At 38.8% G+C, this 27,306-nt stretch overlaps 3 protein-coding genes across 3 annotated transcripts; 2 read left to right on the top strand and 1 right to left on the bottom strand.

The window, feature by feature from the left end:
* Positions 1 to 3,226: 3,226 nt before the first annotated feature.
* On the bottom strand, positions 3,227 to 4,474 carry LOC140015998 (uncharacterized). The gene has a single exon (XM_072068844.1). It carries the CDS (start codon positions 4,472 to 4,474, stop codon positions 3,227 to 3,229), a length of 1,248 nt encoding a protein of 415 aa, XP_071924945.1.
* A 4,129-nt stretch (positions 4,475 to 8,603) lies between these two features.
* On the top strand, positions 8,604 to 26,423 carry LOC113714234 (uncharacterized). The gene is made up of 3 exons (XM_027238023.2): positions 8,604 to 9,232; positions 25,783 to 25,911; positions 26,153 to 26,423. The coding sequence occupies exons 1-2, from the start codon at positions 8,647 to 8,649 to the stop codon at positions 25,887 to 25,889; spliced, it is 693 nt and encodes a 230-aa protein (XP_027093824.2). The 5' UTR covers positions 8,604 to 8,646; the 3' UTR covers positions 25,890 to 25,911; positions 26,153 to 26,423.
* LOC140015678 (uncharacterized) lies at positions 13,326 to 15,801 on the top strand. The gene is made up of 2 exons (XM_072068433.1): positions 13,326 to 15,279; positions 15,539 to 15,801. The coding sequence occupies exon 1, from the start codon at positions 13,334 to 13,336 to the stop codon at positions 15,254 to 15,256; it is 1,923 nt and encodes a 640-aa protein (XP_071924534.1). The 5' UTR covers positions 13,326 to 13,333; the 3' UTR covers positions 15,257 to 15,279; positions 15,539 to 15,801.
* Positions 26,424 to 27,306: the final 883 nt, after the last annotated feature.

Raw genomic sequence — 27,306 nt, forward strand, 5'->3', positions numbered from 1 at the left:
TAAAGTGTCACTGATTAGGACACGGTGGTGCGTCAAACCTTATTGTCTCCACCTCTCTACCTGAAAATCCTTCGTAATAATATTTGAGACGGTGTCCATTCACCACAAATTTGTTGTCTGTCTTAGCACTCTGGATCTCAACTGCACCATAGGGAAAAACACGAGTAACAATGAAAGGTCCAATCCAACGGGAACGTAGCTTACCTGGGAATAGCTTGAGCCTGGATTGGTACAGGAGGACCTTCTGACCAACTTCAAATGTTTTTCTTGAAATTTGTTGGTCATGAAATGCCCGGCTTTTCTCCTTATATATCAAGGCGTTTTCGTATGCTTCGTTCCGGATCTCCTCCAATTCTTGCAAATCCAACTTCCGTTGAGCACCGGCCTCCTCTAAATTCATATTGCAGTGCTTTATCGCCCAAAAAGCCTTGTGCTCGAACTCCACTGGAAGGTGACACGGCTTCCCAAATACCAACCTGTACGGTGACATCCCAATAGGAGTCTTGTACGCCGTCCGATAGGCCCAGAGTGCGTCTTCCAACCTTTGGCTCCAGTCTTTTCTATCAGGGCGCACCATTTTCTCTAAAATGGACTTAATCTCCCGATTCGACACCTCCGCTTGACCATTGGTCTGAGGGTGGTATGACGTTGAGACCCTGTGGAGTACACCATACTTGCGAAACAACGCAGCTATGGTTTTGTTGCAAAAGTACGTTCCCCTATCACTGACAATAGCTCTAGGCATTCCAAACCGCACAAAGATATTAGACCTGATAAAATCTGCAACTACTCTCGAATCATTAGTTCGAGTGGCCTTAGCCTCCACCCATTTAGACACATAATCAACTGCCAGCAAAATATATAAAAAACCAAATGAAGTAGGAAAAGGCCCCATGAAATCTATACCCCAGACATCAAAAATTTCAACAAAAATCAACGGGACCTGGGGCATTTGATCTCTACGGGCTATATTACCTACCATTTGACAGCGATCACATGACTTACAAAACACATAGGCATCTCTAAACAATGAAGGCCAATAAAATCCACTTTCTAAAACCTTATGAGCAGTTCTCTTAGGTCCAAAATGACCTCCACAGGCAAAAGTATGACAAAAAGCTAAAATTGATTGAAATTCCATTTCACTTACACATCTCCTCATCACTTGATCGGCACACCTCTTCCATAGGTACGGGTCATCCCAGATAAAATACTTGGCATCGCTCTTCAATTTATCCCTCTTCGATTTCGGCCAACCTGCAGGAAAATTACCAGTTACCAAATAATTGACCAAATCAGCATACCAAGGCAACTGAGAATTTAAGAAAAATAGGTATTCTTCGGGGAATGCATCCTTCAATGGCTCGCTATCCTCTTCAACTAGTATGCGACTCAAATGGTCCGCTACTAGATTTTCTGAGCCTTTTTTGTCCCTTATCTCCAAGTCAAATTCCTGTAGGAGCAGTATCCACCGTATGAGCCTCGGTTTTGCATCTTTCTTGGTCATCAGGTACCTCAATGCTGCATGATCAGAAAATACAATCACTTTAGCACCTAACAAGTATGACCTAAATTTTTCCAAAGCAAAAATAACTGCCAGAAGCTCCTTCTCAGTGGTGGAATAATTCAACTGGGCTCCATTCAAGGCCCGGGATGCGTAATAGATGACATGAGCCGCCTTGCCTATTCTTTGCCCCAGTACAGCCCCAACAGCGTGATCACTGGCATCGCACATGATCTCAAATGGCAAATTCCAATCGGGGGGTTGGATGATTGGGGGTGAAGTCAGCAATTCCTTCAGCTTGTTAAAGGCTCTCTCACACTTATCATCAAATTCGAAGGCTACATCTTTTTGTAGGAGTTGGAACAACGGGGCTCCAATCTTTGAAAAATCCTTGATGAACCTTCGATAAAAACCTGCATGTCCAAGAAAAGAGCGCACCTCCCGCACACTCGCGGGGTAAGGTAATGCAGAAATAATGTCTATTTTAGCCTTGTCAACTTCTATGCCCTTAGACGATACAATATGACCCAGGACTATTCCGTGCTCAACCATAAAATGACATTTTTCCCAATTAAGCACAAGATTAGTCTCTATACACCTGATCAGGATTAATTTCAGGTTATCTAGACAAGTATCAAAACTATCACCATACACACTGAAATCATCCATGAAAACTTCTATTATTTTCTCAACATACTCGGAAAAGATGCTTACCATACATCTTTGGAAAGTCGCAGGTGCATTGCACAACCCAAATGGCATTCGTCTGTAGGCAAAGGTCCCGAACGGGCACGTGAAGGTTGTCTTCTCTTGATCCTCCGGGGCAATTGCTATCTGAAAGTATCCTGAAAATCCATCCAAAAAGCAATAATAAGCCCTACCAGCTAAACGTTCAACCATTTGGTCAATGAAAGGGAGAGGGAAATGGTCCTTTTTGGTGACGGCGTTTAGCCTACGGTAATCTATACATTGCCTCCATCCAGTGGGTTTGCGCACTGGCACGAGCTCACCAGTTTGGTTGGCCTCTACCGTCACTCCTGCATTCTTTGGGACTACCTGGACCGGACTCACCCAAGGGCTATCAGATATTGCAAAAATGATGCCCACATCTAGCAATTTTAGAATCTCTTTCTTTACGACTTCCATCATGAGGGGATTGAGCCTTCTTTGAGCCTGCCTAACAGGTTTGGCATCGTCTTCCAGCCTAATCCGGTGCATACAAATGGCCGGGCTGATCCCCTTAATGTCTGCGATTGTCCAGCCTATTGCCTCTTTATGCTCCCGAAGGACCCGGATCAATTTCTCTTCCTGGGTCTTTGACAGTGCCGATGAGATAATCACTGGGAGTGTCTCATTATCACCTAGGTATGCGTATTTCAGGTGCTCTGGTAGAGGTTTCAACTCCAGTACAGGTGCCTGCACCACAGATGGCAATACCCTCTGGTGAGCCTTGGGAGTAAAAATAGGTAAGACTTCATACCTTTTCGTGGTGGTCTGCAACGAGTGTAATGCACCTATTGTGCATTTTAAATCCTCGCTCCACTCCACCTCAGGAGTTGTCTCCAACTCGAGGTGCTTGGTTAAAGCCACCTCCAGCTCATCCCTGCCATCAGTTTCAAACACTTCCTGCACTACAGGGTCAATAGCACTCACAGAAAAAACTGAGCTAAAGTTGGAGTTAGAGGGGTACTTCATAGTATCAAAAATATTAAAATGCACAATTTACCCATCAAACTCCATGGACAAGGTACCCTTATTAACATCAATTTTCGTCTGCGCAGTGCTCATAAAAGGTCTACCCAATAACAAAGGTGAGGGATCAGGGGAGTGATCATCATCCATATCTAGTACATAAAAATCAGCTGGAAACACCAAATCATTAACCTTTACCAACACATCTTCAATCAACCCATCAGGATATGCATTAGTTCGGTCAGCTAATTGAATAATTATTCCAGTTTCTTTTAATGGACCTAGTTTCAAAGAAGCATAGATAGATTTAGGCATGACATTAATTGATGCTCCCAGATCCAGCATGGCCCTTCTGATCACAGTATTACCTATCTTACAGGGAATAGTAAACATACCTGGGTCCCCGCACTTTGGTGGGAGCTTTCTCTGCAGGACCGCAGACACATTTTCTCCAACTATGACCCGTTCATCTCCCCTCAACCGCCTTCGGTTGACACACAAGTCCCTTAGGAACTTGGCATATTTTGGTACTTGTTTGATGGCGTCTAAGAGGGGGATATTTATCTCAACCTTGCGAAAAACCTCCAAGATCTCCTTCTCCTTATCCTGCTTCTTCGATTTTTCCAACCTGCTAGGAAAAGGAGGCGGGTTAGTTTTAACTGTAATTATTGGGTCAGGAAGTACCTCTGGATCTGCACCATTGCTGTCCTCCCTTTCGAGCTCATTTTCGATCTTCTCTTCATCCTTGTCCTTGGGAATCACAGGTTCAGGCCCCTGAATTTCTTTCCCACTCCTTAGGATCATTGCGCTCACGTTCTTCGGATTCAACTCCGGTTGAGATGGCAGCTTCCCTTGGTTCTGGGACTCCCAACGGTTCATTCTGGTGGCCAATTGACCTATCTGATTCCTTATGTCCTGCATTTCGGAGTCCGTCTTTTGCTGATTTTGCATAATAGCTGCCTCCGTCCTTTGCTGATTCTGCGCCATGGTTGTCATCATTTGTTTCAGCATCTCATCCGTAGATGAACCAGATTGAGGGAGCGGAGGTGGTCGGGGTTGGTATTGCTGCTGGTACCCTGGTGGCTTATTTGGCACAAAGTTAGACTGCCTGTTTGGCGTGAAGTTGGATTGCCTATTTCCACCATAACTGAGGTTGGGATGATCTCTCCACCCGGGGTTGTAGGTGCTTGAGTAAGGGTCGTACTGCTTCCTTGGCGCGGGCGCGTGGTCAGCCATGTTCACCTGTTCCGCAGTTTCTTCCTGAATCATTGGGCACATGTCTGCAGAGTGACCTATACCAGTGCAAATCCCGCATACCCTGGCTTGTGATGCATTTCTCACAGCCTATTGCCTAACGAACGCAGTCAACTCATTTAGCTGCTGCTGCACAGAGGGTGTCTCTATCTCATTCACCCTACGTATTGGGACATCCTATCTTGTACTGAATTGCTGTGAATTCTCTGCCATCCCCTCTATTAACTCCCGTGCTTCCTGAGGGGTTTTGTTCACCAGTGCCCCTCCACTTGCAGCATCAATGATGCTCCTGTCTCTAAAAATGAGCCCCTCATAGAAATATTGTATGATCAACTGCTCACTTATTTGGTGATGGGGGCACCTGCGCAACAAGCTCTTATACCGTTCCCAATACTCGTAAAGTGACTCCTCGGGATGCTGCTTGATCCCACAAATTTCTTTCCTTAGACTCGCAGCCCTGGACGCAGGAAAATATTTATCCAGAAATTTTTTCTTCAATTGGTCCCACGTGGTGATGCTACCTGGTGACAGGTAGTACAGCCAGTCCTTCGCAGAATCTTTCAAGGAGAAGGGGAATGCCCTCATTTTTATCTGCTCTTCTGTGATTCTCGGGGGTTTCATACTGTTGCAAACGACATCAAACTCCTGCAGATGCTTATACGGCTCTTCACCTGGTAAACCATGAAAAGAGAGTAAAAGCTGAATCAGACCAGATTTTAGTTCAAATGGAATGTTGTCATTTAAAGCTGGGAAAGTAATGCATAACGGCTGCTGAGTTAAATCAGGAGCAGCCAACTCCCTTAATGTTTGTGCATTAGCCATGGTGCCTTCCTGCTGGTCAGAGTCACTCGAAGTGTTACCAAACGAATCTGTTGGTTCAACTTCTGACTCGGGTCTTTGAGATGTAGCACTAGAGTGCTCTTCTCTGAGCTGTCTGGTTTCCTTTCTCGTTCTACGCGCGGTCTTCTCTACCTCAGGATCAAAAACCAAATCACCTGTGCGACAAGATCGAGGCATACACTAGAAGAAAACCAGAAAATTAGGACAAAATTGAATTTAAGAAGAAACAAATAATAACGCCAGTCCCCGGCAACGGCGCCAAAAATTGACAGGTCGTCAACCTGTGCAATAATAAAATTAAACCTAATTGCCAGTTAAAATGACCAAAACCCAATTCCAAGTACTGGAGCAGGGACTCTAGGTGTGCAATGGGTTACTTGATTCACCCTGTTCCCGAAGAGTTTGCTTGATCCGATATACCCGAATGGAATGGTTATTCCTTTTCACAAATGATTAGGAATTTGTAGACAGGGCAAGTAGGGTCGTATCCACAGAGACTGGGTATATTTGTTTCTTAAGAAATCCAAAGTAACACAGGGGGTGATTTTGTAGGAACGACGATAATTAAATAAATTCAAATGAGAAAGTAAAAATAAATAATTAACTAGAAATTAAACCACAATTTACTGAACTCAGGATAACAATAGTTAAAGGCCTCAATTAATTAAAATAAGGAAACAATCAAAAATAAAATAAAGTAGGTAATTAAAAGTCAAATGGCAATCCACTACAATCAAGGAAATATTAACTAAAGATCTAGCCAAGAAATAACTTCAGCAATGGTTCACCTAATCGATCATTGATGCAAAGCAATCCCAATTATTTACTAATAAATAGGTTATAACTACCAAACAAGCGATGGCAGTCAACCCCTCCTTACTGTGTCGGTGATCAAGGTACGCCCGTTAATCACTGCTCTAATTGAGAAATAATCCTAGGTACGCCCGTAGAATTTAATTCCCCAACTGCCTTACGTATTAGAGGAGCCCTATTCTACCCAAATAACACACTACCAGGGTTATTTTAGATTAGCCCGCGTATCCCCCTGACACGAATCTAATCGTGCCAGTTGTCACTAATTTGAGGTAATTAAACAATTACGGATTCAATACCCCAATTGACAATAGATTATCAAACCAATGAATTATCCGGATCCAAGACAATCAACTAATTAAATAATCATAAGCACTGCAACCAAGGAATATGCGAATACCAATAAATAAAGGAAAAGATAAAATTAAATCGATCTCACAATTTACAGGTGACCCAAAGCATCAGTCGTTTCTTGACTAGAACGAGGGGATTAGCTCATATTGGATGAACTAAGCCCGCGGGAAATTCCAGCAAAAGTCACGGCCGTTGTATGCATTTCAAGAGCCGCAATTCGTCAAACACTTGGAAAGCGAATGTAAGGCACGGGTAACAATTGAAGCTTTCTAATTGTTCCTAGCATTCGTAAAGCAAATTCACTCCAGAAGTACAGTGAGGAAAAGTCAAAGAAAGTGGGCTTCAATTCCTTGCTCCTGACATGCGTGGAGACAAGCCAATGCAAGACTACAATAAACTAACAAGGAAAAGTCAAGAATTGGAGCTAAGCTCCCCTGCCATGCGCAGGAATCCGAAAAGTAAAAAGTAAAGCTTCAAAGAAAAGTCAACAATTCTTCCTAAGCTACAGACGGAAGATCCAGCACAAAAGCCAGCTCCCTTTTTGATCCCTTTTTCCCCCTTCTTATTGCGGCGGCTCACCAGGAGAGGAGAGCCCTCCGTCCGTCCTTTCTTCCGAAAATTACCAAAATGGGCATGACATCTTCTCTTCCAAAAGTGCCCCTGGGACAAGCTTTCTCATCTGAATTCTTTTTTTTTCCAATTTGGCACCTGTTATCATATTTATATTCTACTCCCTGAAATAAACGTCAAATACTAAAAGTGAGTAGAATCCAGCAAATAAATCCACATCAAGTCAGGTAATAGGAGGAATTAATAATAAAATAAATGAATAAATTGCACCCTATCAGAAAAATGCAAAAATTTGTTATTTATCATTAAGGATCATATCGCATATAACATCAAAAAATAGTATATTATTTATATCTTTCACTTAATATAATATCCAAATTACTCTTTTCAGTTACATACCCATTGTTAGACAAAATCAACAACAAATAACCAAAAAATTTGCAACCAAAATATTACCAAAAAAATAAACTTTAACATCATAAATATTTTTATCAACATATTAAAGTTAGTTATTGAAATTTTTATGGTGTTAAACTTCACTCTTAGCAATATTTTGGTTACAGATTTTTTTGATTATTTATTGTTGATCGTGTTTGACAATGGATTTGTAACTGAAAAGAATAATTTGAATCTTACATTAAATGAAATATATAAAATATTATACTATTTTTTATGGCATATGTGATTCTTTTTTTTTTTTTATCAGAACGGCAACATTGTATTAATAGTAAACCAATTACAGTATAGGTGGGCAACCGCCCTCACAATCTGCCTGGACTTGTTCCAGCAGCCAAACTGGGAAGTTTTCCTTCCATTCAGTATTTTGTTCCAAAGTAATAGCTACTTTAGCTAGTTTATGGCTAACAAAGTTGTTCACCCTATTTGTAAAGGCAAAACAACATTCATCAAATTTTAACCTAAGTATCCTGATGTCACGTGCAATTGTTGCTATCACTACGACCTCCTCCTCACTGCACACTGCTTGACTACCACCCTTCGCCAACCTTGCTGTTGTGCAACTATCATGGCCTCTCTTAGGCCTTAGCGCCTTTGCTTCTTCGACCTTTGGACTGGCACAGCTAAAATTTGGAACAGCCCAGGCCCCCGCAATCTTCCCAACCAATCCCTGGCCACCATTCCCCACCCAGCTTCTATGGCATGTGTGATTCAATCCTTCTTGATAGGATTGGTAATAGAGGTAGAGGGGGGAGCCGGCTGCATCCGGTCTACTTTTCATAGATAGTACAATATTGCGAAATCGATCGCATTCACACGATAATATTTCCAAGTCATTGCATGGCTAAGCTGCAAAAAAAGTACGAACACATGTTATTATATAGCTTACGATTCAAAACTTTAGAGCATAACCCTCCACCTAACACAATTGAATAATGAACATTCACGTTTGTCAAATCTGTCAAAGCACAGTTTGAGGACAACCCATTCCAACCTGCAAAAGATTTTTTACTTTTCTAAAGTTGTTGAGAGCTGTAAAAAGACTTACCATGCTTACATCCTCCGAGCCTTGGGAGTTAAAAATGAAGGCACTGAGTGCTATAAAAAGGGGAATAGAGGCTGCCTAGAAGCATATCAGCCTAAAACAAGAATTTGTAGTTAAGATGGGAAGCAAAGCAAAAGCAATGGGGTCTGGGCTGACTCCTCTTCTTGCCACTGTTTTAGTGGTGTTTGTTGCTCTTGGCTTGCCCTCACAAACTGCAGCTGATGATCACTACTACAAGTATTCATCTCCTCCTCCTCCTTACCACTATCCCTCACCACCACCACCAGTGCATATACCTCCACCTCATCCTGTTTACAAGTACAAATCTCCACCACCCCCACCACCACACCCAGTTTACAAGTATAAGTCACCACCACCACCTCCTCATCCGGTATACAAGTATAAGTCTCCTCCGCCACCACCACACCCAGTTTACAAGTACAAGTCACCACCACCACCTCCTCATCCGGTACCACACCCAGTTTACAAGTATAAGTCTCCTCCGCCACCAGTTTACAAATATAAGTCTCCTCCACCACCACCTCCAGTGTACAAATACAAGTCTCCACCACCACCAGTTTACCACTACAAGTCTCCACCACCTCCTCCCCCAGTTTACAAATACAAGTCTCCACCACCACCAGTTTACCACTACAAGTCACCACCACCTCCTCCCCCAGTTTACAAATACAAGTCTCCACCACCTCCTCACCACTACTAAGCAATTGCTTCTGAGGTAATAACACTTGTTCAATATACCCACTTCTGCATGATAAAGCATATCTCTATCAACACAAACTGTCATGTCTATCATGCTAAGTGCCTTCACTTCATCCACCAAAATGACTGCTAGAAATTTTTTTTTATGTTACCAAAGAAAGGCATCATTTTTTCCCTCTGTTATCAAGAACTTGTACAGTATATAGATTAAAGAGTATTTTTTTAACTAGCTTATCAACTGAGAAATGCATATAGCTGATAGCCAGCTGAATATTTGCAGGCAAAGGAGAAGGAAACCAGTGTTTGAGACCTTCTTGAAGATGTAGAAGCATAAGAATTAAAGCCCAATGTGAAGATGATGATTTCAAGTTTTTCTACGTTACCATTTCTTTATCTAAATTGGTTGTAGCGCCTTAGTTCCTTTGTTTATGGGATTTGTATCGTTTTACGTACCATGCAGTACATGTCATGTTTGTAAGGTTTTCTATCCTGCCGGCAAACCGCAGGTTCCATGTAATAAATCAATACTATTTATATTACGACACTTTTCTCTGTTTCTCTTATATTTTGTCTTTAATATTCTTAATCATATTTTTAACAAAAATATTCAAACACTTAGGCAATCTGGTCTAATGCTAATTGTATGTTTTACTTTTCTTTTTCACCTGCTCCCCTTTTCAACTCAAAAGGATGCAATAGTTTGTGATCACTGTTTAAGACGGAAGCATGATACTAATGAATATATCATTGAAACTCAAGGAAACTAACATTATGAAAAGTGTAAATCTTGATTTGATGCAACTATTTATTCGTGGAATCTAGAGTTACAAAACTCAAATTCTGACTGCGCCATTGATAAATTATTAATGACGCTATCATCATTATTTATCCCTAACTAGTTTCGACTACAACTGAACCCAATATTTTCCCCATGATAAAAGTTTTTGACTATTTTACTGGCCTCTCTTCAAATTTTAAAAATTACACTAATCTTCATTGAGATTAATTATCTTGTATCATTTAGTTCCGATCAATAATTAAAAAATGATATTATGAGAGAGAAAATAATACAAATTTATCATTGCCCCCCATCTTGCTATATTATTTAATTAATTTAATAGCAACCCACACATTAAAGAAAAATACTAAAATTTGCTGCTTTTCATTAAAGATCAAATTGCATATGCCATAAAACATAGTATATCATTCTATATGTTTCACTTAATGTAAGATCTCAATTGTTCTTTTCAATTACAAACCCATTGTCAAACATGATCAATAACAAATAACCAAAAAATTTGCAACCAAAATATTACAAAAAAAAAAAAAAATTTAACATCATAAATATTCTTACCACCTCTAGTGCATTCACCCTCATAAAATAATTCAAGACCCTACTGTCATAAAATGACTGATCAACTCCTGTAAACCTAATTTGACAACATTTAAATGGAGAACTTTAGCTAAAAGAATTATGGTCAAGCTAAAGAAAAAACCAGTTATTTTCCAACATATGCAATCATTGATCAGGGAAAAAAAAAAAAGCAAAAAGACATCTTCAATCATTTAATAGCTTACAGGGCAAATTAACCCCTAAGCGAAAACTGGTTGCTCTAGAATCAAAATTTTACTTTAGTTACCCAGGCAACTTTTTTTGTTGCCTTTTCTTTTTCTTTTTTGGGCATATAGCTCCAGTTTTGCCCCCTCTGTCAAGCTTATATAATTATTAAGATAATAAAAGTGCCTTTAATAGTATTAATATATCCATTGACTTGAGCTGTCATCGATCGGTTTGGGCTACTTCGATTCCATGAGAACAAATGGTAATAAAAGTACTCAGAAAATGGGGAGTCATGAAACCCTTTTGTTCTATTCATTGCTAAGATGCTTTTCTCTATAAAGACACTTCCTAACGAAAATACTTTGTAGATTTCTTTACTCCAAGTGGTGCATGGAAAATTAATATTTTCAATTATCAAATAAAATTCCCTTTTTTCGGTGTAGATTTCATCCATTCAGCTGTTAACACTCCGAATTGACTAATCTTTTCGTTTCCATTTTCCAACTTGCGAATACGGCATCTTACATATTGTCTGCTGAATATGAATACATATCCCTTTTCTGAGCAGGTGCAGAGTCATTATCATTTTTATTCCCACCTAACAAATTAGTTAATAATCTTTTAAAGAACATGTTAAATTAATTTATTGGTATGAATAGTAGTCAAAGAAGTATGTTAAAGTTAGTAATCTTTAAAATAATATGTTAAAATTATTCGTACAAATTAGCCAGAGAAGTAGCATAAACACCGCGATGCAATTAATACTTTCAATCTCAAGGTCTCTATTATGGAAATTTGCATCGGTCAACATACACAAAGCATTATTGTATGCACGTCTCTCTATTATGGAAATTTGCATAGGTCAATATACACTTGGCATAGTTGCATGCACGTCCAATTTTTTTTTTTTTTTTTTTTTTGGTATTTTACTTCCTGCCTTAAGTTGCCGGCAGATGTTTGTATTACAAATATATGGTATACTAAATATATAGTATGCACATTAATTTCTTTGGGTTGCTTAAGGGTATATTGTTAATAATAGGGGGTTTAACCATAAATTATAACAATGATGAAGTAATATATATTAGAAAATTAACACAATTATGATTTTTTTTTTTGTAAAATTCAAATTTTATTAATAAGAAATGAAATAGGCAGTAAGCATTTACAAACCGAAAACAAAATCCTACAACAACTCTAGGACTCTACACCTTATTAAAAAAAAACATTTTGATAGCGTTTTTCCAAAAGCAGAAGATGGAAAATTGCCCATTTGTACTGGGGAGTTCGTGATCTTTTCCTCATTCTAGTCTACTTACAATTCTTGGAAAAAGGAATACTCACATCTCAAACAACAGCCTGTTCATCTGCAGTGTCCTGCCGAATTCTAGAAAGTTTGGTGGCAATGTTAATTACATTTCAAAATTGACTGCTGCGATAACTAATTCGATGGCTTACTACATGGTCAACGTTTGGATCTCTTCCTGTCCTTTTTGGATGCACATTTTTTTTCTCTAGGTAATATATAATCTCCCAACTCATTTCTTTACAAATGCACCTTTAATCACCACCAAAAGGTGTGGACATGATCTTTACCCTAGAAAACTATTCACCGACAGGCAAATTGACGTCAGAAATACTAAGAGGAATTCTAGTTTCCTTCGGGTTAATGCCATTTTGTACCCTTCAACTGTAACTCAATTTCTAAGCTGTAATTTGTGACATTATAGTCCTTAAACTATGAAACCCTTTCTTATTTAATTACAATGGTTAATACAATGCCCGTGACTAGACAAGTATGAAGCAACCATAACAAAAAAAAAATCCAAAATTAGAGAAAAGAAAGAAGTTGCGACCAAAGTATGTATCAAGGCATAGTATAGAAATAAAAGTGTCAAAATTAAGAGTTTAGGGATAAAAAAGAATCAAAATATAGTTTAGGAATTGATTTGTCTCAATTAGAGTTTAGATGTCAACTAAGAAGAGAGATATAGTTGAAGGGTAGAATATAGATATAACAGTTCAATGATTGATATCAACGAGACAATGACAACTTTGGATTATTACCAACCTCTTCTTGATGGAAAAGGAAATAGAGAAGAAAGTCGGGCCTGGTCTAAGCCTGTTTCGGAGGCAAAACAACATTATGAAATCACCGGCATTCACACAAATATGTCAAAGTCACCGGCATGCTAAGTTGCAAAATTTATACAAACACTGAATATTATATTCTTCTCAAAATTTTTGTTTAAGATTTAACAATTAGAGCACGGTACACGAATTAGCAATATTAAATAATGAATGTTCACGATTGATAAAGTTATCAAAGTACAGTTTGAGGACAACCCATTCCAACGTGTACAAGATGTTTAGCCTTTGAAAAGTTAATTAGAGAAGGTGACGAGATTTTACTAGGCTTACAACTTCTAGGCCTTGGGAGTAAAAAGTGAAGACACTGAGTGCTATAAAAAGGGGGCTAGATGTTGCCTAGAAGCATATCAGCCTCGGACCACATTTTGTAGCAATGGGGAGCAAAGCAAAAGCAATGGGGTCTAGGCTGACTCCTCTTTTTACCACCGTTTTAGTGGTATTTGTTGCACTTGGCTTGCCTTCAGAAACTGCAGCTGATTACGACAAGTATTCACCTCCTCCTCCTCCTTACCATTATTACTCACCACCACCTCTTGTGCATTCACCTCCACCACCGCCAGTTTATAAGTCACCCCCACCACCTTATCACTACTTCTCACCACCACCTCCAGTGTATTCATCTCCACCACCATCTGTTTACAAGTCACCTCCACCACCTTCGCCAGTATACAAGTCCCCACCACCACCTTATCAATATTCCTCACCACCACCTCCAGTGCATTCACCTCCACCACCACCGATTTATAAGTCACCTCCACCACCTCCTCCAGTTTACAAGTCCCCGCCACCACCTTACCATTATTCCGCACCATCACCTCCAGTGCATTCACCTCCACCACCACCGATTTACAAGTCACCTCCACCACCTCCTCCAGTTTACAAGTCTCCATCACCACCTTACCATTATTCCTCACCACCACCTCCAGTGCATTCACCCCTACCACCACCGGTTTACAAGTCTCCGCCACCACCTTACCATTATTCCTCACCACCACCTCCTATGCATGCACCTCCACCACCAATATACAAGTCACCTCCACCACCTCCTCCAGTTTACAAGTCTCCACCACCACCTTACCATTATTCCTCACCACCACCTCCAGTGCATTCACCCCTACCACCACCAGTTTACAAGTCTCCGCCACCACCTTACCATTATTCCTCACCACCACCTCCTGTGCATGCACTGCCACCACCAATTTACAAGTCACCTCCACCACCTCCTCCAGTTTACAAGTCCCCACCACCACCTTACCATTATTCCTCACCACTACCTCCAGTGCATTCACCTCCACCACCACCGATTTACAAGTCACCTTCACCACCTCCTCCAGTTTACAAGTCTTCACCACCACCTTACCATTATTCCTCACCACCACCTCCTGTGCATGCACCCCCACCACCACCAGTTTACAAGTCTCCGCCACCACCTTACCATTATTCCTCACCACCACCTCCAGTGCATTCACCCCCACCACCACCAGTTTACAAGTCTCCACCACCACCTTACCATTATTCCTCACCACCACCTCCAGTGCATTCACCTCCACCACCACTGGTTTACAAGTCACCTCCACCACCTCCTCCAGTTTACAAGTACCCGCCACCACCTTACCATTATTCCTCACCACCACCTCCAGTGCATTCACCCCCACCACCACCAGTTTACAAGTCTCCGCCACCAACTTACCATTATTCCTCACCACCACCTCCAGGGCATTCACCCCCACCACCACCAGTTTACAAGTCTCCGCCACCGCCTTACCATTATTCCTCACCACCACCTCCAACGCATTCACTCCCACCACCAGTTTACAAGTCACCGCCACCACCTCCTCCTGTGTATAAGTCCCCTCCACCACCTCATCATTATTCTTCACCACCACCTCCAGTGCATTCACCCCCACCACCACCAATTTATAAGTCTCCCCCACCGCCTCCCCCAATATATAAGTCACCACCACTACCTCCTCCAGTGTACAAGTCTCCGCCACCTCTAGTCTACAAGTATAAGTCACCACCACCTCCTTCCCCAATTTACAAGTCACCACCACCACCTCCTCCAGTATACAAATCACCTCCACCACCTCCTCCAGTTTACAAATCTCCACCACCACCAATTTATAAATACAAGTCTCCTCCACTACCTCCTCTAGTGTACAAGTCATCACCACCACCTGCTTACAAGTCTCCGCCTCCTCCAGTTTACAGTTCCCCACCACCACCAATCTACAAGTCTCCACCTCCACCCTACCATTACTACTACAATTCTCCTCCTCCTCCTCGTCACTACTAAGCAATTGTATCCAAGTTTTTGAGGTAATAACGCTTAACCAATAAATTAACTTTCGCATGATAAACCTTATCGCTATCAAGACAAACTGCCATGTGTATCATGCCAAATACGTACACCTAGATCCATGAAAATGAGTGGTAGAAAGTTTTCTTAAGGACCAAGAACAGCATTAGTATTCCCTCTGCTTCCAAAAACTTGTGTATTAAATAGATTAATGAATTGTTTAACATGCTCATCTACTTGAAAATGCACAATACCCATAATCCACTGAAATTTTTGCAGGAAAAGGGAAAGAGAATCTGTGTTTGAGAGCTTCATGAAGATGTTGAAGAATAAGAATAAAAGCCCAATGCGAGGATCTTTTCAAGTTTTTCTATGTTTCCACTTTAATTTGTAAATTGAATTTTGCGACTCAATTAATTCCCTGTTTGTGGGGTACGTATTGTTTTAGGTACCATGCCGTACATGTTTGTAAGGATTTCTATCCTATTAGCAAAAGTCGGTTCCATACAATTAATCAATTCATTTCACTTCTATTGGCTCTACTATTTATGCATGTTACGACATTTTTTCTCTCTTTCCCTTATATTTTGCCTTTAATATTATTGAGTCAATATTAATAATGGGCCTTTTTCTTAAAATTGTACTATTATACATAGGTAGTTTGGTCTAACGCTAAATTCATGTTTGTCTTTCTTTTATTCCTTTTACATCTCAAAGTATACTATAGTTTGTAATCATTGTGGTGATGATATTACCAGCTGGTACTTATAGTTTAAGGCAGAGACATGATATTAACAACTATCTCATTGAAACATAAGGAAAAATCATGACAAGTGTGAGTCTTGGTTAATGCACAATTTGTTAGTGGAATTTATATTTATAAAACTCAAAAAAAAATTTGACAATGCTATTACTAATTAATTAAGGACTTTATTGCTATAATTTATCGCTTACTAGTTTAAACTATAAATGATCTCAATACTTTTCTCCATGATATCGATTTCTTTAGACTACGAAAAGGAAAAATGACAAGTTGTCAGCCTGTACAATAATAAAAACCTGCTCAACTAAAGTTAATTTCTTATAAATAGTGGTAAGCAGGGTCAAATCCACAGGGATTGGGTGTAGCTGTTTCTTTTCAAATCCACAGTAATAAGGGGGTGTTTTTGTGCAAAAGATGACAACCAAAGAAATTCAAATAAAATCTAAGAAGTTACTAAAAATTAAATAACAATTTACTAAAGTCAAATAAATGATAACTAATGATCTAGCCAAGGAATGACTTCAGCAAAGGTTCACCTAATTGATCATCGAAGCAAAGGCAATTCCAATTATTTATCAATAAATAGGTTATAACTGCCAAACAAGCGATGACAGTCAATCCCTCCTTACTGTGTTGGTGATTAAAGTACGCCCGTTAATCACTGTCCTAATTGAAGAGTAATCTTAGGTACGCCCGTAAGATTCAATTCTCCAATTGCCTTACATATTAGAAGGACCCTATTCTAACCAAATAACACACTATTAGGGTTATTTCAGATTAACCCGTGTATCTCCCTGACACAAATCTAATCATGCCAGTTGTCTCTAATCCAGAGCAATTAGACAATTACGGATCTAACCCCAATTGACAATAGATTACCAAATTAACTAATTATTCGGATCCAAAACAATCAATTAATTGAACAATCATAAGCATTGTAACCAGGGAATAAGCAAATACCAATAAATAAAAGGAAAAGATAAAATTAAATCGATCTCACAATTTTAAGCAACCCAAAGCATCCATTGTCCCTTGACTAAAGTGAGGAAATTAGTTCATATTTGACGAACAAAATCCACGCAAAATTGCGGCAATAGTTGCGGCCTTCGTATCCATGAATTGGGCAAATTCAATTCGCTCTAATCAATAAGAAAAGTAAGCTACAGGAGTTAATTGATTGTTTTTACTCTTGTCTGACATACGAAGGAAGACAAGAAACTACTAAAAGCTAAAAAGAAAGAAAAGTCAAAAGCCCCATGTTACGCTACAAGACGAAAACTAAAGAAGACCAAAAAGATAGTGCTCATCCCCTACAATATCAATTCCTATTCTATCCAATTACTAACTGATGCCTCTCTCCGTGCGGCAGCTCTTAGGGAAAAGAAAAATTCAGCCGTCATCTCCTCTTCAGTAATTACCAAAATGGGCCAAAGTTTTCCTTTGCCAACAATGCCCCTGGAGTAAGCTCTGTGACTTGAACTCCTTTCCTGTCAAATTGTCACTTGTTTTCATATTTTCATTCTACTCCCTGAAATGAATGCAAAAAACTAAAAGTGATTAGAGTCCAACAATTAATCCACATCGGGTCAGGTAATAGGGAAAATTAATTATAAAATAAATGATAAAATTGCAATCTATCAATTCCCCCCACACCTAAACCATGCTTGTCCTCAAGCATGAGAACAGTAAATAAGCACCAATATTTGACAATGGTCATTACTCCATCTACCATATTGCCAAGATATCAGGAAAATCATAAATCAAGCATCAGTGATAAAAATCCGAGTAACATCACCCCAGTTAGCTTCTAAACCACAAACTCTTCCAATTTCAGGTTAACTAATCTAAGAAAAGGAATGACGCACAACATTTATCAGCAAATGATCCAACTATTAACCAAAATCTCAATATTAAATTCATAAATCGGCAAGCTGACTTTTATTATACACTAACACAACCTTCACTTTTTTATCATATTTTTCTACTTTCCTCTTTGTTTGATTTTTTTTCTTAATAGTAACAAAAGACATAGTCGCTTGCCATTGGAGCCTTTTGATGCGAATTCTGACATTTGTTAGATGAAAGAGCCCGGTTACTTAGCTTCTATCGCCACGTGTCCACGTACTCATAGCAATTACTACTTTTTGACGCGAGAATCGACACTTTTGATGAAAATCTCCGGTTACTCGGTAGTAAAGACTAGCGGAGTATAGTCAACTCTTATTCATAGCCAAATAACACAAAAATTCAAAATAACACAAGAACCAAAAGAAAACTTGCATCAGCTAGCATCATTTTCAAACATGGAAAACTAAAGTTAATAACCGGACCAATTCACATGAAAATGCCAACAATCATTTCCTTTGCTTAGAAAAGTTAACAAAAAAATCAAAAGAGTCAAACAATCATCGATATTCACCAAAGAGATGTTTTGGACTCAACCACATCAACTCGATACACTTTTATTATTAAAACTTGGCAAGAGTAGATTTAAAGTCAATAACCCAACATCAAACTTTGGCATTCATATGAGAGCTAATCAGTAAAAAGAAAGAAAGAGACTCAAATAACAAACTAGAAATAAAGGAAAGACACCTAAAAACTAAAAACTAACTCCCCCGGAATCTGGTCAAATTGGAGAGTGAGGTGATGCTGGGGGCGGAAAACCCGAGTGCTGCATGAAAACCGCCAAATTTTGTGCCAGGGCAGCCACATTGTGGTCAATGTTCATCATCTAATCCTCTAAATTCTCAACCGGCGTCCGGAGCTGGCGCCAATCCTCAGCTCCTGGTGGCGGAGGTGGAGAAGGAACAGGGTGCAAAGGGATTCGGGCGACAGAGAAGGAACAGGGGAGAAGGAAGAAAGAAAGAAGAAAGAAGAAGAAGAAGAAAGAAAGAAAAACGAAGAAAAAGAAGAAAAAAAAAAGAAAAAGAAAACAAAGTAGTTTTTTTTTCCCCTTCTTCGTTTTGTTTTTTTTTTATTTTTTTTCTTCCTACTTTTATTACTCTTTATTTGTTTTCTTTTTTTTTTTTTACTTCTTATTTTTATTTTATTTTTTTTATAATAAGAAAAAATGTTCTTTTTTTTATTACTATTAATTTTTTTTTCTTATATATTTTTTTCTGAATATTATTATTACTACAAAACTTATTTTCGAAAATAAAAATTAGAGAATAATAGAAAATCAATAACCGTTCTCTCTTTTTTTTTTTTTGAATCCTTACCTTTCCTGCGAACGTGACGCGGTCACGTCAAGGGGGCACGGAATAAGAAGCTTCCCAGGTTACTTGACACGGGCACGTCAAGAGAATAAGAACCCCTTTTGACGAATCTGACCATAAACTCTCCATACATCATGACGCGGGCACGTCATGATGGCAAGAACACCTTCAGACCATTCTGACCATGAGCTCTCCGTACGTCATGACGCTCCCGCGTCATGAGGGTAAGAGCCCCTTCTGACGATTCTGACCATGAGCTCTCGGTACGTCATGACGTGGGCTTGTCATGACAGAAGAACACCTACAAATCATCAAAACAAAAATTGAAACTCGAAATCATTCAAATTTAAGAAAAACATATTTAAACTATCACACTAAATCAAACAAACAATTAAAAAAAACAACTGGGTTGCCTCCCAATGAGCGCCTTTCTTTAATGTCTTTGCCTAGATATTGAAAACCACTTTTCAATTTGGGTGTAACTCAATTTTCCTGAAAATCGATGACCCTCCTCCAGGATCCAAATAGCTTTTGAGTGCAGCCTTTTTTCTTAATTTCCTACTCCTTTTCACCTCATACAGTGTTTTCATCCCCTTATACTTGTTCTCAGTAAATTTGAATTTGTCCCTATAAGCAAATTCAAAAAATTCTTGCACAGAGGGATTAATAGCATGAATAACAAACACAGGTTGAGAGTTAACAGGATGTTCCATTGTATCAAAAATATTAAAGTGGACTAGTTCTCCATCAAATTTCATGGATAATGTATCCTTATTAATGTCAATTTTTTTCTGTGCTGTGCTAAAAAAAGGGTCTACCTAGTAGCAAAGGTGAGAGGTCAAGAGAATGATCATCATTCATGTGAAGTACATAAAAGTCAGCTGGAAATATCAATTCATTAATTTTAACCACCACATCCTCGACCAACCCATCAGGGTATGCATTTGTTCGGTCAGCTAATTGAATTATTATCTCGGTTTCTTTTAATGGACCGAGGTTCAGAGAAATATACATAGATTTAGGCATTACGTTGATCAATACTCCTAAGTCCAGCGAGTTATTCCTAATTAAAGTGTTACCTATCCTACATGGGACAGTAAACCTACCTGGATCCCCGCACTTTGGTGGAATCTTCCTTTAGAGAACTGCTGACACATTCTCCCCAACAATGATCCTTTCGTCTCCCCTCAACCGCTTTCGGTTGACACATAGCTCTCTCAAAAATTTTACATATTTCGGCACTTGTTTGAGGGCATCTAATAAGGGAATATTGATCTGTACCTTGCGGAACACCTCCAAGATCTTTTTCTCCTTGTCCTGCTTTTTCGGTTTCTCCAACCTGCAAGGAAATAGAGGGGGATTAGATTTAACATCTATGTTCGGGCCACGGAGTACCACTGAATTTTTGGTGCTTGTATTCTCTGCTTGAAGTTCTTTCTCAATCTTCTCTTCGTCCTTATCCTTTGGATTCACGAGTTCGGGCCCCTGAATTTCCTTCCCGCTCCTTAAAGTCATTGCACTTACGTTCTTCAGATTCAATTCAGGTTGGGATGGCAATCTTCTATTTACTTGGGACTTCAGACGGTTGATTGACATTGCCATCTGACTTATCTGATTCTGCATTACTTGTATCTAACCCATCTGATTTCTTATGCTCCGTAGTTCGGAGTCCGTCTTTTGCTGGTGTTGTGCAGTACTAGCCATTAATTGTTTCATCATATTTTTCAAAGATGGACTGGTGCTCGATGGAGGTGGTGGTGGTCGAAATTGATACTGCTGCTAGTACTCTTGTTGTCTACTTGGCATAAAATTGGACTACCTATTTCCTCCATAATTGAAGTTGAGATGGTCCCTCCAACCAGGATTGTAGGTGTTCGAATATGAGCTATATTGATTTCTTGGCGCGAGCGCGTGATCAGCCATGTTCACTTGCTCCACACTTTCTTCTTAAATCATTGGGCACATCTCCGTAAAGTGACCCATACCAGTACAAATTTCGCACACCTTGGCCTAAGATGCGTTTCCTACAACCAGTTGCCTAACAAAAAATGTCAACTCGGTCAACTGCTGCTGGATAGAAGATGTCTCTACCTTATTTACCTTGCTTATTGGAGCATCCTCCCTCGTACCGAATTGTTGTGAATTCTCTGTCATTCCCTCAATTAACTCCCACGCTGCTCGAGGGGTCTTGTTCACCAGTGCCCCTCCACTCGCAGCATCAATAATACTCTTGTCTCTGAAGAATAGCCCCTCGTAAAAATATTGTATGAGCAACTGCTCACTTATTTGGTACTCGGGACACTTGATGCACAATTTCTTGAATCGGTTCCAGTACTCATAAAGCGACTCCTCTAGACGCTAGATACCGCAAATTTTTTTCCTTAAACTCGCAGCTCTGGACGCAGGAAAATATTTATCTAAAAAATTTTTTTTCAACTAGTCCCACGTGGTGATACTACCTGGTGGTAGGTAGTATAACCAGTCCTTTGCAGAATCCTTCAAGGAAAAGGGGAATGCTATCATTTTTATTTGCTCTTCTGTAATGCCGGGGGGCTTCATACTGTTGCACACGACATCAAACTCTTGCAAATGCTTATAAGGCTACTTACCTGGTAAACCATGAAAAGATGGTAAAAGATGAATTAGACCAGATTTTAATTCGAATGGGGTGTTATCATTTAAGGTGGGGAAGGTAATGCATAAAGGCTGCTGATTTAAATCAGGAGCAGCCAACTCCCTTAATATTTGTGCATTAGCCATGGTGCATTCCTCTTGGTCAGAGTCACTCGAAATATCACCAAACGAATCTGTTGGTTCAACTTTTGACTCAAGTCTCTGAGATGTAGCACTGGAGTGCTTCTCTCTGAGATGTAGCACTGGAGTGCTTCTCTCTGAGATGTAGCACTGGAGTGCTTCTCTCTGAGCTGTCTGATCTCTTTTCTTGTCCTACGCCCAGTCTTCTCTTCCTCGGGGTCGAAAATTAATTCACCTGTACGAGAAAAACGAGTCATGCACTTGAAAAGCACCAGAAAATTAGAACAAAAATGAATTTAAAATAGAAACAAATTAATCTGGCACCAGTCCCCGGCAACAGCACCAAAAATTGACAGGTTGTCAGCCTGTACAATAATAAAAACCTGCTCAACTAAAGTTAGTTTCTTGTAAATAGTGGTAAGCAGGGTCGAATCCACAGGGATTGGGTATAACTGTTTCTTTTCAAATCCACTGTAATAAGGGGGTGTTTTTGTGCAAAAGGTGACAACCAAAGAAATTCAAATAAAATCTAAAAATCTACTAAAAATTAAATAACAATTTACTAAAATCAAATGAATGATAACTAATGATCTAACCAAGGAATGACTTCAGCAAAAGTTCACCTAATTGATCATCGAAGCAAAGGTAATTCCAATTATTTATCAATAAATAGGTTATAACTGCCAAACAAGCGATGACAGTCAACCCCTCCTTACTGTGTTGGTGATTAAAGTACGCCCGTTAATCACTGCCCTAATTGAAGAGTAATCTTAGGTACGCCCGTAAGATTCAATTCCCCAATTGCCTTACGTATTAGAAGGGTCCTATTCTAACCAAATAACACACTACTATGGTTATTTCAGATTAACCCGTGTATCTCCCTGACACAAATCTAATCATGCCAGTTGTCTCTAATCCAGAGCAATTAGACAATTACGAATCTAACCCCAATTGACAATAGATTACCAAATTAACTAATTATCCGGATCCAAAACAATCAATTAATTGAACAATCATAAGCATTGTAACCAGGGAATAAGCAAATACCAATAAATAAAAGGAAAAGATAAAATTAAATCCATTTCACAATTTTAGACGACCCAAAGCATCCGTTGTCCCTTGACTAGAGTGAGGAAATTAGTTCATATTTGACGAACAAAATCCACGCAAAATTGCGACAATAGTTGCGGCCTTCGTATCCATGAATTGGGCAAATTCAATTCACTCTAATCAATAAGAAAAGTAAGCTACAGGAATTGATTGATTGTTTTTACTCTTGTCTGACATACGAAGGAAGACAAGAAACTACTAAAAGCTAAAAAGAAAGAAAAGTCAAAAGCCCCATGCTGCGCTACAAGACGAAAAATTAAAGAAGACCAAAAAGATAGTGCTCATCCCCTGCAATATCAATTCCTATTCTATCCAATTACTAACTGATGCCTCTCTCCGTGCGGCAGCTCTTAGGGAAAAGAAAATTTCAGCCGTCCTCTCCTCTTCAGTAATTACCAAAATGGGCCAAAGTTTTCCTTTGCCAACAATGCCCCTGGAGTAAGCTCTGTGACTTGAACTCCTTTCCTGTCAAATTGGCACTTGTTTTCATATTTTTGTTCTATTCCCTGAAATGAATGCAAAATACTAAAAGTGAGTAGAGTCCAACAATTAATCTACATCGGGTCAGGTAATAGGGAAAATTAATTATAAAATAAATGATAAAATTGCAACCTATCAAAGAATTAGTGACATATCCCTTACTGATTACAACATCAGCAAAAATTAGTTATAAACTTTTCCGGTGGTTTTAAACCCCTCGGGCACTAATATTTTTTGCATATCGAGTGAATTAAGGAACATAGGCAATTCGTTCTGCATACCAAGTCCTTGTTTAAGATGCAAGTACTAAAATGCATCCACTTCATTAATTTGGGAAATTGCCATAGTTTTTTTTAAGCATTTTGATTTTTTACATGATTCAAAATTTTCTTATTGGATACAATCACTTTGTATCAAGAACACATTTTCAATCATCTTTTTTATCTTCTCAATAAGAAAATAAAAATTTATTCATGCTTTTCTAACATATCCAATCATTGATCTGAAAAATAAAGAATTAAAAAAAAAAAAGACATTTTCAATCATTGCTTACAGGGCAACTTCCCCATGTGAACCTCTTCAAACAAAGCCAATAGTATGAAGGAACATCTAAATACACTTTTGTTGTACATCATGATGTAATTTTCATGTTACATAATAGATTGATATCTATGTTCTTTAAATTATCATAATAATACTCTTAATTAAATTTAACTGATAAAAAGAACACATATCAATACACAAAAGTGCGTAACGTGAATGTTATATTAGTGTATATTAGTCTCTTCACATCTCTTCCTCCAAATTCACCGACTCACATTTGATATCAGAAATTCTTATGACGAATTCTACTTTACTCAAAGATTGACTGTTAATAATGAGACAACGACCATTTTGTATTATTACACCGTCCTTCTTGATAGGTAAAAGAAATAGAGAGGAAAGCGGGTCCATATATGGTCTTTTATTCATAGATAATACAACATTACGCCATCGAGCATTCACACAATATTTTAAAGTCATTGCATGCCTAAAGCCCTGCTTGATAATCCTATTTCACACTTAAATTTAATGGATTCAAATTTTAACACATTGAAATTGTTTGATAACCAAAAATTGAACGTCTAAATTAATTAAGTAACACTGAATTTTATAGGCAAAACTTGCTTCCAAAATTAAGTGATAAGCTATTCACTTATCACTGAATGTGATATGCATTCAAATGTATTAGATTTAATATTTAATAATTTAATGAATTCAAACTTCAGATTTCAGATTTCAGTTTTATCAAACATACCCTAAGTTGCAAAATAATACCAAAACTTGTTATTATATAGCTTGAGATTCAAAATTTTAGAGCATAATTCTCAACCTAACACAATTGAATAATGAATATTCACGATTGTCAAATCTATCAAAGTACAATTTGAGGACAACCCATTCCAACGCGTACACAATTTTTCACTTTTCTAAAGTTGTTGAGAGCTGTTAAAAGAGATTTACCATGTTTACATCTTCCAAGTCTTGGGAGTAAAAAATGAAGCCACTGAGTGCTATAAAAAGGGGGCTAGAGGCTGCCTAGAAGCATATCAGCCTAAAACAAGAATTTGTAGTAACAACGGGGAGCAAAGCAAAAGCAACGGGGTCTAGGCTGACTCCTTTTCTTACCACTGTTTTAGTGGTATTTGTCGCCCTTGGCTTGCCCTTGGAAACTGCAGCTGATTATTACAAGTATTCATCTCCTCCTCCTCCTCCTTACCACTATTCTTCACCACCACCTCCAGTGTATTCACCTCCACCACCCCCTGTTTATAAGTTACCCCCACCATCTCCTCCAGTTTACAAGTCCTCACCACCACCTTACCACTACTCACCTCCTCCGGTGTATTCACCTCCACCATCTCCAGTTTACAAGTCACCACCACCACCCCCTCCGGTATACAACTCCCCGCCTCCACCAGTGTACAAATACAAGTCCCCACCACCACCTCCTCCAGTTTACAAATCTCCACCGCCACCAGTTTACAAGTACAAGTCACCCCCACCACCTCCTCCGGTATACAAGTCTCCTCCGCCACTTGTTTACGAGTACAAGTCTCCTCCACCACCTCCTCCAGTGTACAAGTTCCCACCACCTCCAGTTTACAAGTACAACTCACCACCACCTCCTCCCCCAGTTTACCAATCTCCACCACCACCAGTTTACAAATACAAGTCACCACCACCTCCTCCCCCGGTTTACCAGTCTCCACCTCCACCCTATCATCACTACTACGGTTCTCCTCCTCCTCACCACTACTAAGCAAGTGCATCTAAGTTTTGAGGTAATAATACCTATCCAAAACTTTATCACACAAACTGCCATGTATATCATGCTAAGGACGTACACTTGATCCATGAAAATGACTAGTAGAAGATTTTTTTTAAGAACCAAAGAAATACATTATTTTTTTGGTCTGTTTTCAAGAATTTGAGCGGTATACAGATTAAAGAGTGTTTTTTTTTTTTTAACTTGCTTATCAGCGTAGAAATGCACATAGCTGAAACCCAACTGAATATTTGCAGGCAAAGGAGAAGGCAATCGGTGTTTGAGACCTTCAAGAAGATGTAGAAGAATAAGAATAAAAGCCCAATGCGAGGATGATTCCAAGTTTCTACGTTACCATTTCTACATCTAAACTGACTTTAGCTCCTGAGTTCCATGTTTATGCGGTTTGTACCGTTTTACGTACCATGCAGTACATGCTTGTAAGGTTTTCTGTCCTGTTGGCAAACCGCTGGTCCATATAATAAATGAATGCTATTTATATTACGACACTTTTCTCTCTTTCTCTTATATTTTGTCTTTAATATTGTTGATCATTTTTTTTTTATCAAAACTATCAAATGCTTAGGTAATTTGGTCTAATGCTAATTGTTTTACTTCTCTTTTTCACCTACTTCCCTTTTCAACTCAAAGGAAGGTATAGGTTGTGATCATTGTTTAAGACCGAAGCATGATACTAATAAATATCTCATTGAAAGTCAAGGAAACTAACATTATGAAAAGTGTAAATCTTGATTTGATGAAACTATTTATTCGTGGAATTTAGAGATACAAAACTCAAATTGTTACGGCGTTGTTGCTAAATTATTAAGGACATTATCACCATTATTTTTCCCTCACTAGTTTCATCTGCAATGATCTCAATCTTTTTGTATTGATCGGTTGTAATGAATCGCGATTGATTGGTTGTAATCCGCTTGTATTGATCCCACTATTGTGGATACTTCTACGCTCAACAAAAAATAAATATATTAAAGAATTAGCAATATTTTTTAGAACAAGTTAAATTTATTCATACAAATTAGACAAAGAAGTATTTTAAAGACCATGATGAAATTAATACTTCCAAGGTCTCTATTAGGAAGACTTCCTTGCCTTAAGTTGCAGTTGCGTGCAGATGTTTATATTTCAATTTGATGGTATAGTAAAAATGTTGAATTTCTTTATCCTCGTGACTTCAAAAATATGAACTCAAGAAATTAACTTCTTAACCAGTATGTCATACAGGCTTCACAAGAAATGTATAACTTTGCAACTAGAGTCAATAGAAATCGTTACATAATTATTAAATTTACATCCAAATTAAGCCTGTATGACATACTGGTTCGAGGTTTGGCCACGCTACCTTCCTATTGTTTAAAAATTCTCACATAGTCCCTTGTACTTTGGACTA

Source organism: Coffea arabica, chromosome 10c (assembly GCF_036785885.1).
Source record: "Coffea arabica cultivar ET-39 chromosome 10c, Coffea Arabica ET-39 HiFi, whole genome shotgun sequence".
In the NCBI taxonomy this organism is placed as follows: Eukaryota; Viridiplantae; Streptophyta; class Magnoliopsida; order Gentianales; family Rubiaceae; genus Coffea; species Coffea arabica.

Bases quoted from the DNA above. Each gene is read 5' to 3' on its own strand.
- LOC140015998 (XM_072068844.1), bottom strand. From the start codon at position 4,474: ATGTGCCCAATGATTCAGGAAGAAACTGCGGAACAGGTGAACATGGCT.
- LOC113714234 (XM_027238023.2), top strand. From the start codon at position 8,647: ATGGGAAGCAAAGCAAAAGCAATGGGGTCTGGGCTGACTCCTCTTCTT. The intron at 9,233-25,782 runs CTCCTCACCACT...AATCTCCACCAC, and splicing joins CAAATACAAGTCTCCACCAC to CACCAGTTTACAAATACAAG.
- LOC140015678 (XM_072068433.1), top strand. From the start codon at position 13,334: ATGGGGAGCAAAGCAAAAGCAATGGGGTCTAGGCTGACTCCTCTTTTT.